This window comes from Pezoporus flaviventris, unplaced genomic scaffold (assembly GCF_033815535.1).
Source record: "Pezoporus flaviventris isolate CSIRO_AGI_PZ_B2104156 unplaced genomic scaffold, CSIRO_AGI_Pfla_v1 ptg000016l, whole genome shotgun sequence".
Lineage (NCBI taxonomy): Eukaryota > Metazoa > Chordata > Aves > Psittaciformes > Psittacidae > Pezoporus > Pezoporus flaviventris.
Genome location: NW_026892564.1, coordinates 7,828,123 through 7,841,348, shown reverse-complemented (window position 1 = coordinate 7,841,348; position 13,226 = coordinate 7,828,123). Strand labels below are relative to the sequence as shown.

At 39.3% G+C, this 13,226-nt stretch overlaps 1 protein-coding gene across 5 annotated transcripts in view; it reads left to right on the top strand.

The window, feature by feature from the left end:
• The window catches only part of PTPRQ (protein tyrosine phosphatase receptor type Q), a 129,520-nt gene that overhangs the window by 95,442 nt on the left and 20,852 nt on the right, over positions 1-13,226 (top strand). For 2 of the 5 annotated variants that reach the window (XM_061454681.1, XM_061454680.1), the window contains exons 49-53: positions 402-624; positions 1,066-1,139; positions 8,145-8,244; positions 9,038-9,166; positions 10,449-10,493. In XM_061454681.1, the coding sequence (XP_061310665.1) occupies positions 402-624; positions 1,066-1,139; positions 8,145-8,244; positions 9,038-9,166; positions 10,449-10,493 (571 nt within the window). Of the gene's footprint in view, positions 1-401; positions 625-1,065; positions 1,140-8,144; positions 8,245-9,037; positions 9,167-10,448; positions 10,494-12,632; positions 12,693-13,226 lie in introns of all 5 variants that reach the window. The other 3 variants (XM_061454683.1, XM_061454682.1, XM_061454679.1) reach the window with 2 other exon arrangements.

Here is a 13,226-nt window from a genome sequence, read left to right as displayed (position 1 = left end):
ACAATATTTTAAAGTTTATTCTTCTGAGTTGCTGGGTACTCTTCACTTATGGAAATACAGTAATTTCATTTATGAAGCAGTCTTCACTGTCTTCAGAGGAAGCATTTTTCACTGTCTTTACTATCTATGCTCAGTTTCTAAGTCTTGTACAAGAGATATCCTCTATGGGCAGAGGTCATCTACGAGACTGCCCCTGGAAGTTTCTAGTTGACTTACTCTGAGTCAACAAAATGTAGATAGTGTTGATAATAAGGAAATCTGGGTTCAATTGCAAATACATTTATAGACTTGGTTGTGTAAATAGCATTGATAGCTCTTAAAATATGTTTCCTACTTAATTTCTTTAAATAAGTCTGGTTAGAATGCAAATTGTATCTGATTATTCCTTTTCTTGACAATAGGTCAGCATGATGGGAATGTTACTAAGTGGTATGATGCCTACTTCAACAGACCAAGACCATATTTTACAAATGAAGGTTTTCCAAACCCACCATGTGTAGAAGGAAAAGAAGATCTGAGTGGCAAAGAAGAGATATATGTCATAGGTGCTGATGCTACCTGTATGATACCAGGTAGTCAAGACAAAATATGTAATGGCCCACTGAAACCAAGAAAGCAGTACCTGTAAGTATATTTGTGTCTGTGTTTGTCCCAGAGAAAGATTTAAGTGAAATATGCATTTATATAAATATACAAAATGTGTAGTTCGATTATGCAAAGGTGGAGATTGAAGTGACTTTCACGTATCTCTGATTTTAAATTTTTTGGCTGAGCATGAGCATGGGAGACAATTTTTTTTTAAATGTTTCAGGTACCAATAGGTGCTTACTGTGTTCTTAAAATAAATAAACTCAAATTCAAGATAAGTAATCAATAGTTTGATTATACATTTAAGATCTGTTGACACTGAGTCATTGATGCCTGTCATAATGTCTCTTTAGCAGGTGAATAATGATTCCAGTTTATTTTATACTAAAACTAACAAATGGCTTTTAGTTTCTAAGTGAAATTAAATAAAATGAACATAAACTTATTTTCATTATTTTTCTTGGGTTTATTTCACAGATTTAAGTTCAGAGCAACTAATGTTAAAGGACAGTTTACAGATTCGGACTATTCTGACCCTGTCAAAACATTAGGTAAGAAGAGTGTAATTTACCAAAGTATTTCTCTATTTACAAAGAATCTAGAAAATTCCATATTTCTTTTTAATACAGTAGTTTCCCTAAGGTAAATAATCTCTATTTTTGTTGGACCTAGCTTAAGCAGAATGGCCGAGGAAACTTACCTATTCCCTTGTATGTCTTTTTGAGGTTGTCAGGAGGTCTCACCTCAGCCTGGACTCTTAAATAAAGAAGCAGTTTTGACAAAGTTTATTAGAAGAGATTCAGTTACACCCATAAAAATACCATTTTGCCAGTATATCTCATCTTGCTTGGTGAACTACCAGAAGCTCTACTGTTCATGTAGTTTTCCTTTTTTGTTGGATGTAGAGCTATTACTGTGTACACTTTGCTAGGTAAAAAGCTGACTGGATGGCCAGTCCCAAAGAGTGCTGGTGAATGGAGTTAAATCTGGTTGGCAGCCAGTCACAAGTGGTGTTCCCCAGGGTTCAGTACTGGAACCAGTTCTGTTTAACATCTTTATCAAAGATCTTTACAAGGGGATCTAGTACACCCTCAGTAAGTTTACATGACACCAAGTTGGGTGCGAGTGTTGATCTGCTTGAGGGTAGGAAAGCTTTACATAGGGATCTGGGCAGGCTGGATCGATGGGATGTGGCCAATGGCATGAGGCTCAACAAGGCAGTGTCAGGTCCTACAGTTGGGTCAAAACAACCCCATGCAATGCTCCAGGCTTGGGGAAGAGTGGCTGGAAAGCTGCCAGGAGAAAAAAGTCCTGGGGGTGTTGTTCAACAACCAGCTGAACATGAGCGAGATTGTGCCCAGGTGGCCAAGAAGGCCAAGAGCATCCTGGCTTCTGTCAGAAATAGTATGGCCACCAAGACAAAGGAAGTGCCTGTCCCTTTGTACTCAACACTAGTGAGGCTGCACATCAAATCCTGTTTTCAGTTTTGGGCCCCTCACTACAGCAAAAACATTGAGGTGCTGGGATGGGTCCAGAGAAGGGCAATGAAGCTGATGAAGGGTCTAGAGCACAAGTTTGATTAGGAGCAGCTGAGAGAACTGGTGTTGTTTGGCCTGGAGAAAAGGAGGCCTGTGGAGACTTTATCGCTCTTTACCACTACCTGAAAGGAGGTTGTAGCAGGGTGGATGTTCGTCTCTTTTCGCAAATAACAAGCAATGAGATGAGGAAATGAACTCAAGTTGCACCAGGGGAGTGATAGATTGGATATTAGGAGCACTTTTTTCTCTGAAAGGGTTGTCAAGCATTGGAACAGACTGCTTTGGTGATTATGGCCATCCCTGGAGGTGTTTAAAAGACATGTAGATGAGGAACTTAGGGACATGGTTTAGAGGTGGACTTAGCAGTGCTAGGTTAACAGCTGGACCTAATAATCTTAAACATCTTGTCCAACCTAAATGACTCTGTGATTCTGTGACTCTATTTCAGTAACCCTAACATAGGAAAACTTTTGGATGCAGATTATTCCTTCTGCTACCAGCTCAGAGGACATGACTATTTAGCTCTTCATCCTTTAGATGCAGATAAAGCTCCATATTAATTAATAAATTGATACCATATAATAGAATCCCTCTGGTTCTGATGTCACTGGCCAATAGACCGGCTGTTATGGGGTCTCAAATCCAGCATAAATTCCTCCATGGCAATGTTGAAGGCTTGTGGCAGATCGTAGTAAGATTTGTAAGTTCTTTGAATATATTGGTAAGCCAAAACTTACTTATCTAAGCATTAGCCCTGACTTTCTGAAAAGGGATCCCAAGAAAACTGGATGAATACCCAGAAGAATTTTAGTGGGCACATATTTTTCAGTTGGCATTCATCTTTTGTGATATGAGCTCCCTTATTCATATAATATATGTTAGAAATTCATTACTTGATCTGATACTGAAGATCCTGAAATGCTAATTCACTACCTGAATATTCTGAAAGGATCTGGCACTATTTCTCTAGCCCTGAATGCTTTGAAAAGTGCAACACAAAAGTTGTCTTTATGTGTTCTGTTCAGAGAGTTTGTGGGTCAGGGTTAAAGGGAATATAGCTATGGGAGACATTACTGTGGGGATCTGTTACAGACTGCCTGATCAAGGAGAACCTGTGGATGAGACACTCTATAGACAGATAGGAGAAGCCTCACGCTCGCAGGCCCTTGTTCTCATGGGTGACTTCAACCACCCTGACATCTGTTGGAAGGATGGTATGGCCCGGCACAAACAATCCAGGAGGTTCCTTGATTGTGTAGAAGACAACTTCCTTGTGCAAGTAATAGAGGAGCCGACAAGGAGAGGTGCCATGCCTTGACCTCGTGCTCACCAACAAGGAAGGGCTCCTTGGAAATGTGACGCTCCAGGGCAGCCTTGGATGCAGCGATCACGAGATGCTCGAATTTGACATCCTCAGGACAGTGAGAAGAGCGTACAGCAAGCTCATTGCCCTGGACTTCAAAAGAGCAGACTTTGGCCTCTTCAGGAACCTGCTTAGTAAAGTTCCATGGGATACAGCCCTAGAGGGCAGGGGGGCCCAAGACTGTTGGTTGATATTCAAGGATCATCTGCCTCAAGCTCAGGAGTGTTGCATCCCAACTAGAAGGAAGTGCAGCAGGAGGGCCAGGAGACCTCCTTGGATGGATAAGGAGATCCTGAGGAAAATTCAAAGGAAAAAAGAGGCTTATAAAAGGTGGAAGCAGGACAGGCGGCCTGGGAAGAGTACAGGGATGTTGTCTGGGAAGCTAGGGACCAAGTTAGGAAAGCTAAGGCCCAGTTAGAATTAAACTTGGCTAGGGGTATTAAGGATAACAGGAAGGGATTCTACAGGTACATAGCAAATAAAAAACAGACAAGGGACAACATAGACCCCCTCAGAAAGCTCTCGGGAGAGCTCGGTACACAGGATTTGGAGAAGGCTGAGGTTCTGAATGACTTATTTGCCTCAGTCTTCACTGGCAACGGCTCTGACCAAACCACCCAAGTCTTGGAAGGCAGATACAGCGACTGTGAGAATGAAGACCTTGGGCCCACTGTAGGAGAGGATCTGGTTCGAGACCATCTTAAAAATCTGAACATGCACAAGTCCATGGGTCCTGATGAGCTCCATCTGCAGGTCCTGAAGGAGCTGGGGAATGAAGTTTCTAAGCCGCTGGCCATCATATTTGAGAAATCATGGCAGTCAGGTGAATTTCCCGATGACTGGAAAAAAGGAAATATAACCCCTATTTTCAAGAAGGGAAAAATGGATGACCCGGGGAATTACAGACCAGTCAGTCTCACCTCTATGCCTGGCAAAATCTTGGAGCAGATTCTCCTGGATGGCATGCTAAGGCACATGAAAATCAATGAGGTGCTTGGTGACAGCCAGCATGGCTTCACTAAGGGGAAATCCTGCCTGACCACTTTGGTGGCCTTCTATAATGGGGCTACAGAACTGATGGACAGGGGTAGAGCAGTTGATGTTATCTACCTGGACTTGTGTAAAGCGTTCGACATTGTCCCACATGACATCCTTGTCCCTAAATTGGAGAGACATCAATTTGATGGATGGACCACTCGGTGGATAAAGAACTGGCTGGATGGCCACACACAAAGAGTTGTGGTCAATGGCTCAATGTCCAGCTGGAGACCAGTAACGAGTGGTGTCCCTCAGGGATCAGTGTTGGGACTGGTCTTGTTTAACATCTTTGTCGCTGACATGGACAGTGGGATTGAGTGCGCCCTCAGCAAGTTTGCCAATGACACCAAGCTGTGTGGTTCGGTTGATACGCTGGAGGGAAGGAATGCCATCCAGAGGGACCTTGACACGCTTGTGAGGTGGGCTGATGCCAACCTCATGAAGCTTAACCATGCCAAGTGCAAGGTCCTACACCTGTGTCAGAGCAATCCCAGGCACAGCTACAGGTTGGGCAGAGAAGAGATTCAGAGCAGCCCTGCGGAGAAGGACTTGGGGGTGCTAGTCTATGAGAAAATGAACATGAGCTGGCAGTGTGCGCTTGCAGCCCAGAAAGCCAACCGTATCCTGGGATGCATCAAAATGAGTGTGAGGACGAAGGAGGTGATCCTGCCCCTCTACTCTGCTCTTGTGAGACCTCACCTGGAGTATTGTGTCCAGTTCTGGTGTCCTCAACATAAAAAGGACATGGAACTGTTGGAACAAGTCCAGAGGAGGTCCACGAGGATGATCAGGGGACTGGAGCACCTCCCATATGAAGACAGGCTGAGAAAGTTGGGGCTGTTCAGCCTGGAGAAGAGAAGGCTGCATGGAGACCTCATAGCAGCCTTCCAGTATCTGGAGGGGGCCTATAGAGATGCTGAGGAGGGACTCTTCATTAGGGACTGTAGTGATAGGACAAGGGGTAACGGGTTTAAACTTTAACAAGGGAAGTTTAGATTGGATATAAGAAGGAAATTCTTTCCTGTTAGGGTGGTGAGGCACTGGAATAGGTTGCCCAGGGGCGTTATGAATGCTCCATCCCTGGCAGTGTTCAAGACCAGGTTGGACGAGGCCTTGGGTGATATGATTTAGTGTGAGGTGTCCCTGCCCATGGCAGGGGGGTTGGAACTAGATGATCTTAAGGTCCTTTCCAACCCTAACTATTCTATGATTCTATGATTCTATTGAAGTTTTAAGCCAATGAAGCAAATAGTTTGCCCACTACGGGAAAGACAGCATGTCCAATCAGGGAAAACAAGTTTATTGGAAATGAGTCCAATTCTAGCCAGTCCTCTGGGCAACTTTCTTGTTTCTAACAGAAAAGTCTGTAATGCTTAAGGAAGTCATGCTTTAATGGCAGAGTACAATTCATTCACTTCTGCATTGTTGCCTTTGGTGTAGAACATAAAGAAGCAGATCTCTTTCTATGCTGACTAAAATGTCATAGGAAAAAAATATAGACCCAATAAATTTCTCAGGCATCCATGGCTCCTCATACCCATCCAGTGCCTTCTGTGCTAAAATTTAATGTCAAGCACTGCTTTTAAAATGGGCACTAAAGAAAACTCTTGTCTGGCCTTAACTTCTAAATTCCTGAGCCTGTCCTACAAGAAACAAAACAAGGGGAAAAGATAAGTAGAAGTTTCTTTTATACATTCTTACAGGTGTTGTGAAATAACATCAAAATGATATATCATAAGACACATTTTCTCTTGAGATACATAACCTGAGGAAACTTGCCCAAGTGTTTCCTTATAGAACATGCTCTGGTTATATGAACTTCAGACTTGCTCTAAAAGCACAACCCAGAAAATCTATCAGAAAGATCAGTAGCTCTTAGGTATCTTTGTGACCAATTACTTCTATTCCACCTGTAACAACAGCATCTTTTCAGAAGAAATTTATGCTGCCTGAAATCAGTATTGCAATTTAATTATAAATCAGTTATCTTCCTCTGTAATAATCACTGAAATTCTTGTTTTTCCAACATTACACTTTCATTTAGTAGATAAAATACTAATTTGAATTTTACATTATTTTGGTTCCTAAGTCTACTTATAGAATAGGTAGCTCTGGAAAACCAGAAAGCTAACCTTGTGTCTGTGCAATTTAATACTACATGTTAAATATGCCTGAAGCAGAAAAAAGAATATGGAAAATCTGTGAGAGAGTTCTCTGTGACAGACATCAGATGCTCTTGTTAAACAATAAGAATTTTGCTAGGGAGGAACACTGAAGCAGAAATTACTGGAATGCACAGCGGCAATAATGATTTTTTAATTATAGTGAAGGATGCTTTTTAATATGGTGCTCCCACTCAACCATACTTGGAGTACCACAGCTCTCCTCTTGAGATGGAGAAGTGGAGTTTCTTCCTCATAACCTATGACTGACATTGCAAATGTAACATCCATACTACAATGAAAGATCAAGATTTTTCCATGAGATAATTAAAATGTGATGATAAATACTATTTAAACTTCTAATACATCAAGGCAGTTTATAACCTTTTCATAAACTCTAATAACTAGTTCAGCAAGTCATTGTGGGGCAGCTGGTAGTCCTGTGTAAGTGTGGACTTTTTCCATGTGAAATGCACAGCTGATGAGACAGGAAATAATCAAAATGAGGTTTCCTGACACTGCCTTTTGCATAGAAACCTACTTTATGATATTCTGTTATTGGAGTTTGTTATCACCATGTACTGAGTTGTAGCTTCTCAGAATTACACAACATAATGTCTTCTATTTTGTTGTCTTTTTCCTTGCCCTTGATCTTCTGTACAGACATGTATAGTCCTTCCCTGTTGCAAAGAAGTAGGAGAAAGTTATTTTTGTATTCTTGGTGGGCATTCTGCCAGCACTGTTTTGTTTAATAGTATTGGCAATGTTTGGACTGATATTAACTGTAGGGTTTATGATTGACTTTACTGTTTAGATAGGTAGATAGATAGATAGAACTTTTCTAGAGGCTTCTCTGGAGATTTTTCTACTCTTCTTCAGCATTGCTAATATTTGGGCCTTATCACAGAGAGCAGTGAGTGGAAAGGATGTTTCCATTCCTTTTCTCCTTGCAACATTTTTTTTTTATAGACATGCTTTTCTATTCTCTTTCTCTGGCCTAAATTGTTCTTACCTTACAGTGAGTGATGGCTGCACTCTTTAGAGTTGTGGCTCTTCCTTTTCCACTTCTGGAGTTTAATTATTCCTATTAGAGCAGTCTGTTCTGAGCTGAAGTAGGAGCTCAGCTCAGGCTAGTGTTCAGACTGGTGTTACTGCACTGTAGACCTACCTTCACCTGTTTAACAGGTAAAACTGAAAAGCACCAGGGGATAGCTGCACGCATGGTTGTAGACATATACTATTAGCATTACATAGAGCAGCAATGCTTAGGAACCTTTACATAAATTATTTGGTTTTGTTACGTTTTAATTTCCCAAGCAGCACTTCTAATGACACAAAGCGGATGCAGTTGTGCAGAGAGAAAAGTCTTTCATTGCTTCCTGATTTCACCCTGTCAGAAATGTAAAAAATTTAGTGAAATACTATGAAATACTAAATTTTCACTTTCTGTTGCAGGTGAAGAAACGTCAGGAAGATCTGTAGAAGTTATCCTTGCTGTTACTTTGTGTATACTTTCAATTGTTCTTTTGGTAGCTGCAGTATATGCCTTTGCAAGGTGAGATCTATTTATCCTTACCATAACATGTTTGCAAGCATTCAGAAATGTTTTGAAGAAGAATTGAAACAATCCTAGAAATGGATCCAATCTGTCATTTCAAAATGCATTGCTTTTGGTTGTTGTCTTTCATGTAGAAACATAGGGAGGGATTCACAAAGGCTTTAATTTAGTGAGAGTAACCTCCATAGATGAAGGAGAAAAAAACATTTCTCCAGAGGGTAAATTGGAGCAGTAGCCTATCTTACCCTTTTAGAGCCACTTCTCTATTGAATTGAGGATACAGATTAGCGTTTCAGCTGGCTGAAGTTAATGTGATAGCTAATGCTATTGACAGTTTGATATGAGGTAAATACTCTAAACTTTGTTTTCTGTCTTACTAACAAATTTAGCAGTTAAATGCTTTGAAGTGTCATGTGTGAAAGAAAAATTAAATTTTAATTCAAATTGTGAACAAAATGTCTATGTAAAGAAGCAGACTGGGTACTGCATAAATGATGTTGTCAGCTCATTAATCAGAAGTTCTGTTCTTCCTCAGCTGCATCATTCAGGGATTGCCAAAGGATTTATGTAGCAAAACTAAGATTATGTAGTCTAGATTCTTTCCGTATCAATTTTAGACATTGTAACTGTGGATTTGCCTAAATTACGCTTTTGGAAGGGACAGCAGAATAAAGGCCAGTGAAGGATTGCTGACAAGCAGTTTTCAGTTTCAGCCTGACTAATCAAAGTATTGACATGTGTGTCCTTAAATCTTTTGCATGTTTATTTTTCCCCTTTTTTTTCTGTTCAGAATTCGGCAAAAGCAAAAAGAGGGAGGCACTTACTCCCCACGAGATGCTGAAATTATTGACACTAAGTTCAAACTGGATCAGTTTATCACAGTGGCAGACCTGGAGCTGAAGGATGAGAGATTTACACGGTAAGCGTACTCCTTAGGCAAAACAGTAGTCCAAAGGGGCTGTAGCTATGACCCCTTTCTGACCTTTGCTTGTTTGGAAGTGTTTGTGGTGTTCTTTATTTACACAGGTCACTGAGATCCTCTTTCAAAGAATGACCTCCATCCTCAAGACACTTCTCACTAGCTTTTAGAAAATCACTTAATCTTCAGCTCTTTTTACTACAAGATAAAGATCTAAGTGCAAATCACTGTTTAATTGTATTACCAAAAAGAGGGCTACATATTTTTAAACATGCAGAATTTCTGAGGTTTTTTTGATTGCCCAGTTTTTTGTGTAGACTGCAAACCTCCATATGCATTTTGAGAGTCAAACTCCCAGAATTCTCAGTTAACTAATTGAGGAACAAATCTGCCATTGTTTAATAGAAATTCAGAAAGCACGGAATGTTTTCTTCTTCTTGGTTTTTCTAGTTTAGTTTGAGATTGAGTTTTTTTTTCCATAAGGGAATTTGCATAATATTTGAGTTTCTATGGGCTCAGCACACTAGCTCTCCTGATATCTACTCCTTTAAGGTGTGTGTAGCAATTCCAGGCTATTCATATTTCTTGTCCGACAAAGAATCTTGTCAGGTATTTATCAGAAGGAAAACAGCTCTTTCTGACTGCCAGAAAAATGGATATTATTCACCAAATAAATACGATAATGATTTTCAATAATATATGACACCCAACTGAGTTAGAAATGTTTGGTGAACATTCTTTACCTGCCTGTATTTTCCCTGCTGTGTCAGAGATGAAACACTGTGATAGACAGTCTCCTTAAAGATGAGAAGCCTAAAATAGTACTGCCTTATCAGTCAGGCATCCTACTGTTGCAGACTAGGAATAGATGGAAGATGAAAGGTTGTAGCTGTTGACCTGTTTTGTTTGAGTGTGTTTATGTCTATGTGTGTGGTACAGAGTAAGTTGGTTGTATGTACAAACCTGTTCAAAATAGTGCACACAGGAATGGCTGCTTTTAACAGATGAGAAAACATACTAAGAATCATCTGGAAATCATCTACATAATGGCTGTGGTATGTTCTGTGTGGGGCACATGTCATTCAGATAGCATTGTTATGTTTTCTAATAACAGTGGAAAGTATACTCTGAAGAAAGAGCCATTGCCAATGCACTGTGATAACTGTGACCCATAAATAATCTTGGTGGATCTTCAAAATGGCCTTGTTTCCAAACTTTTAGCTGAATAAGAATGGTACTAATTTTGTTTATATACTAAAGTGTTAATGGATTTTACTTCCAGATACTCTTCATTTTTCTTTAGACGCAAGGAGATATTTGTCATCCAGTAAGTTCTTTGTGTTATTGAAGCAACATGGTGTGTTTTCCATTGTGTTCTCTTGTGTGCTACCATGCTACTTTCAATTATATAGTTAATTGAAATGTCACCCTTGCAGCTATACTAATAACAGTGGTATTTGTCATCATAAAATCATGTTTATTTTTAGTCCCTGATGTTAAGGTACAACAATTTCTCAACTATTTTGAAATAATTCAGGACAATTTTTACACAGACATTATAACATATTATGACAATATAGCACTGATATATGCAACCTATACTTGGAAGAAAATGTAATGTAAATGTGACAGAAGAAACATGTTGTTTCTTTCCTTTAGCAGTTAGCAGTTAGAATGTATGTAATTAAGAGAAGTTATCTTTCCCTTCAACTGCTTTTTGTACCCACTTACACTGCAGCTGTTTTGTACTATGCCACTTCAATCTCAGCAACGTATAAACACAGTCACATCCTTTATCAGGCAGAGTACTATTCTGCCACTTTTCTGTCTAAATTATATGTAGTTTAGATTTGTACAGTCTCAAACTCTACAGGGTAATTGCAAACTATAATATTTCATACTTACATAGTTTACATTCAGTAGGTGATTTATGCACAGCAAGGCCTTTTCTGAACAGTGAGTTTTAGTTACATCACTCTTATTTTAGAGCCAGTCTCACATTTTGTTTTGCAATTTGTCATGTCCTTCCATCTGTATTTTAATCTTTCCTTCTTCCTCACTCCTTTAATGGCCAAAATGAAAGACTCTCTTCTTCTGCCAGTCACGTAAGGTGCGTGATGCAGCTGTTAAATTTTGGATTATTATTTTTCAAACAGTAGCAGCACTGAAGCTACAGCAGGCTCCTTGCCCAGGTCCCTTGTTGGACATTAAAACACATTGTTGAAGTTTGAAATGCAGGCACTGACAGAGTTCCTCAGGAAAGGATTCATGCCGTATTTTCAACTAGAAGTCAGTAAATGTACTGTCAGACGCTACTAGATAACATGCATGTAGTAATGAGGGACAGGATATCCCTCATCTGCTCAAAATTTTTAGTTAATTACAGCTTTTTTGTAAGCTTTAAAGAATGTTTCAATACATGGAAGATCCTATACTGGTAAGGTCAGTGACCAAAGAAGACTTTTTAGGGGTCTCTAAAGCTGTCTTTCGTATAGATACATCCTTCCTAATCATGATGAGTTATATCAAGAAGCTGGCAGAAGCATGGCAGCATGCACAAAGGCAGCTTAATGCAAAACCTAATGTCTAATATTTTTGCTTCCTGTTTTCAGACTTTCAAAGTTACACAACAAAAAAACTCTTGTACCTGATGCCTTTGGGGAATAGCTATGTAAAAGTCAATCACAGTCCCAGTTTTTGTGTTGTCCTTATCATTCTCATGATTTGTGGTTAAAGCAGTGACATTAGCACGTTAAATTATTGTATTACATGTTGATGACTACAGTGGAAAAGGACTGTGTATCACTGCATCTGCATAACATACTGCTGTACATCTGTGCTATACTGTCTCAGCTGTGTTTGCAAAGCGTGCTATGTTGCAGAATGCTGATTTCAGTTCACAGCATCTTGTAATTCCATGAGGAAAACATAGATGGGCAGAATCATTTTCCAGGCTAGCTTGTTTGGATTTCCTGGATAGCAGTAAATCACCTGAAATCTGGTCCAACTACATATACCTTCTACCCTGAGAGGGTGATGGGGAGTTCCTGTGAAAATCTAAGGTGATAAAAAAACAGGAGAGATTTTTTTCTTTACCTACTAATCATCCCATTCAGTGCTCATTTTGAAGGAGCTGGTTTGGAAGCCAGGTGTTTTGTTATTTCTCAGCCAGTATATTATTTATCACGTTAGCTATTCTAAATCAGTAAAGGGACGGACTTGCAGCTGACACAGTTCATCGACACAATCAAGATACTCTAGCCTGCTCCGTGAGATCCTTCTTAACTTTCTCTCATATATTCTCTCTTCAGACATTCTCTCATACTTAGTGGATTGTGGCCTATCATCTTGGATCATATTCTCAGAAAATTTGTGCAGCTGGTATCACATGAGAAGTAAAAAGAAGTAGAATAGTTTTTTTCTGTTCTGTAAGAATATGACTTGAAACGTTTTTTATCATTCTTAGCAGATCAAAAGTTCAACAGCTTGAAAAGTTCAATGAACCTAAACTCAGCAAATGTTTAATGTAGGTTAATCAAAACATTTTATTTCACACATTTTTATGACTTTTTTAGTATGAATTATTTTGCATTACGGAAGTCAGTTTAAGTAGAAAAAAATCAAATGTAAAAGCACAAGTATCTCATTTTGACAATTTTGAAACCTTTTTGGGGTCAACTTTTTTTTTCTAATTAGGTAATTCATGGCAGATCCCAGTTCCCAGGAAATTTCTTAAAATAATGGTCATGAGAAAATAATTTACTTTAAAAGCTTCAGTGCTGGAAAAATACTAATACTAGCTTGTACATATACACCATCTTTCATCAAGTCTTTGTTAGGCAATCGATTAATAGGATGTAGTTTCAGAGAGCATGCAGGGAATTAAGTTCTACTGAATTTGATGGAAGATGAGACCTGCTTTATGAAGCCAAATGCTAACTTTGAATGTTTGGACATATGTTGATCTCCATGATGATGGAGCTGATATGAAATAGTCAATAACAAAAAGAACAACCCTTGTTTAAAACATACATACCCCATCAGTCTAAATAGAATTAAA